The sequence below is a fragment of the Microtus ochrogaster genome, chromosome 7 (genome assembly GCF_000317375.1).
Source record: "Microtus ochrogaster isolate Prairie Vole_2 chromosome 7, MicOch1.0, whole genome shotgun sequence".
Lineage (NCBI taxonomy): Eukaryota > Metazoa > Chordata > Mammalia > Rodentia > Cricetidae > Microtus > Microtus ochrogaster.
The window spans coordinates 3934348-3935974 of NC_022014.1; the positions used below are offsets into that span (position 1 = coordinate 3934348).

The window sequence follows — 1627 nt, forward strand, 5'->3', positions numbered from 1 at the left end:
TGTAGACCAGGCTGGTCTCGAACTCACAGAGATCCGCCTGCCTCTGCCTCCCGAGTGCTGGTATTAAAGGCGTGCACCACCACCGCCCGGCTCTGGGTGCAGAATCTTGGAATGTAACCCAGGCTGGCCCAGAAGCCATGATTTTTCTGCATGCTAGGATTACAGGTTTGCACCACCACGCCTTGCTTATGCTTCAGTTTTAAACTGTGCTTCCTCTCATCTTTCTGTCTCATTGACAATTGTTCTATCATTTTATTAACAGTTGCCAAGCTTTCCAGGAGCTCTTTAACAGTAACACTAGCCATAATCATGAGTATTCTTGCTTTATCATGAATCTTGCCAGCATTGGGTGTCTCTGTATAAAGTGAACATACTCCAGAATTGCAGATGCACACTATTATTTCAGAGGATGTGAGCAAGGGAGAAGGAGGGAAAGTGGCTGCAGTGGATACCCAGAGTCAGACAGATGTGCTGCCCTGCCTTTAGCAGTATCATAATAAAGTGCTTGTGTTTGGGCTTATCTACTTAGGACAAGAGTGCCTCTTGACTCTCACCTCTTTCCTCTGTGTTTGCAGTATGATGCTGTTCCTATTCAGTCCAGTGTGGTGCTATGTTCCTGCCCATCCCCATCAATGGTGAGGTCCCAGACTGAATCCAGTTCGGCCCCTGGCATGCCTAGTGGTGTTACCAGGCAAGGACCCACCATGGATGGCACCACAGCCGAAGCCCGACCAAATACCAACCCCTTGCAGCAGCACCCTGCCCAGCTGCCACCACAGCCTCGCAAGAAGCGGCCTGAAGACTTCAAGTTTGGGAAAATCCTTGGCGAGGGCTCTTTTTCGACAGTGAGTATGTGGCTCTGCTGCTGCTGCTTATTGAGTGGAGGATTATCCTGAGATCACTGAGTGCTGAGAACACTTGAGCAGGCACCTGAGCAGGCACAGAGATCCCCAGGAGATGGTTTCATGCCCTTGTGGGTTGCATTCTGTGAATGTCACTAGAGTCTTGGAGGGAGCGGACTCCCTAAGTGGACTACCTGAAGAAAGCTTGCTTAAACTGGTTTCCTTCCTTCCTTCCTTCCTTCCTTCCTTCCTTCCTTCCTTCCTTCCTCCCTCCCTCCCTCCCTCCCTCCCTCCCTCCTTTTTTTTTCTGTTTTGGTCCATACCTTTTCTCCATATACTCAGGAGACTGAGGCAAAGGAGTTTAAATATTTAAATATTGAATGAATGCCTGACTCAAAAACAAACAAAAGCAGCTGTTGATTCATGTTACTTTAAAACTACAGTTAATGCAGTATGTTCTGTGTCTTCAGGTCTTACTGGAGGGGCCTTAGGAAGTCTTTAGTTTCTTAGGTTGAAATTTAGTATCTTTTTGGAGACTTTTAGTAACATTCAGTGACCTTTTTTATGTCTGGGTGTTTTTTTTGTTTGTTTGTTTTTGTTTGCTTTAGAACCTAAACTATGACACTAAGTATTTGCTGGAGAGTTATCCTACAGATTTCTTTTCTTTTCTTTTTTTTTTAAAAATATTTATTTATGGGCTGGAGAGATGGCTCAGAGGTTAAGAGCATTGCCTGCTCTTCCAAAGGTCCTGAGTTCAATTCCCAGCAACCACATGGTGGCTCACA

General features: G+C 45.9%; 1 protein-coding gene across 2 annotated transcripts in view; it reads left to right on the forward strand.

The window, feature by feature from the left end:
- Window positions 1–1627, forward strand: part of Pdpk1 (3-phosphoinositide dependent protein kinase 1) — a 70356-nt gene that overhangs the window by 32100 nt on the left and 36629 nt on the right. For both annotated transcript variants that reach the window (XM_005349197.1, XM_026780183.1), the window contains exon 2: window positions 576–845. In XM_005349197.1, coding sequence (XP_005349254.1) covers window positions 576–845 — 270 coding nt within the window. The remainder of the gene's footprint in view (window positions 1–575; window positions 846–1627) is intronic.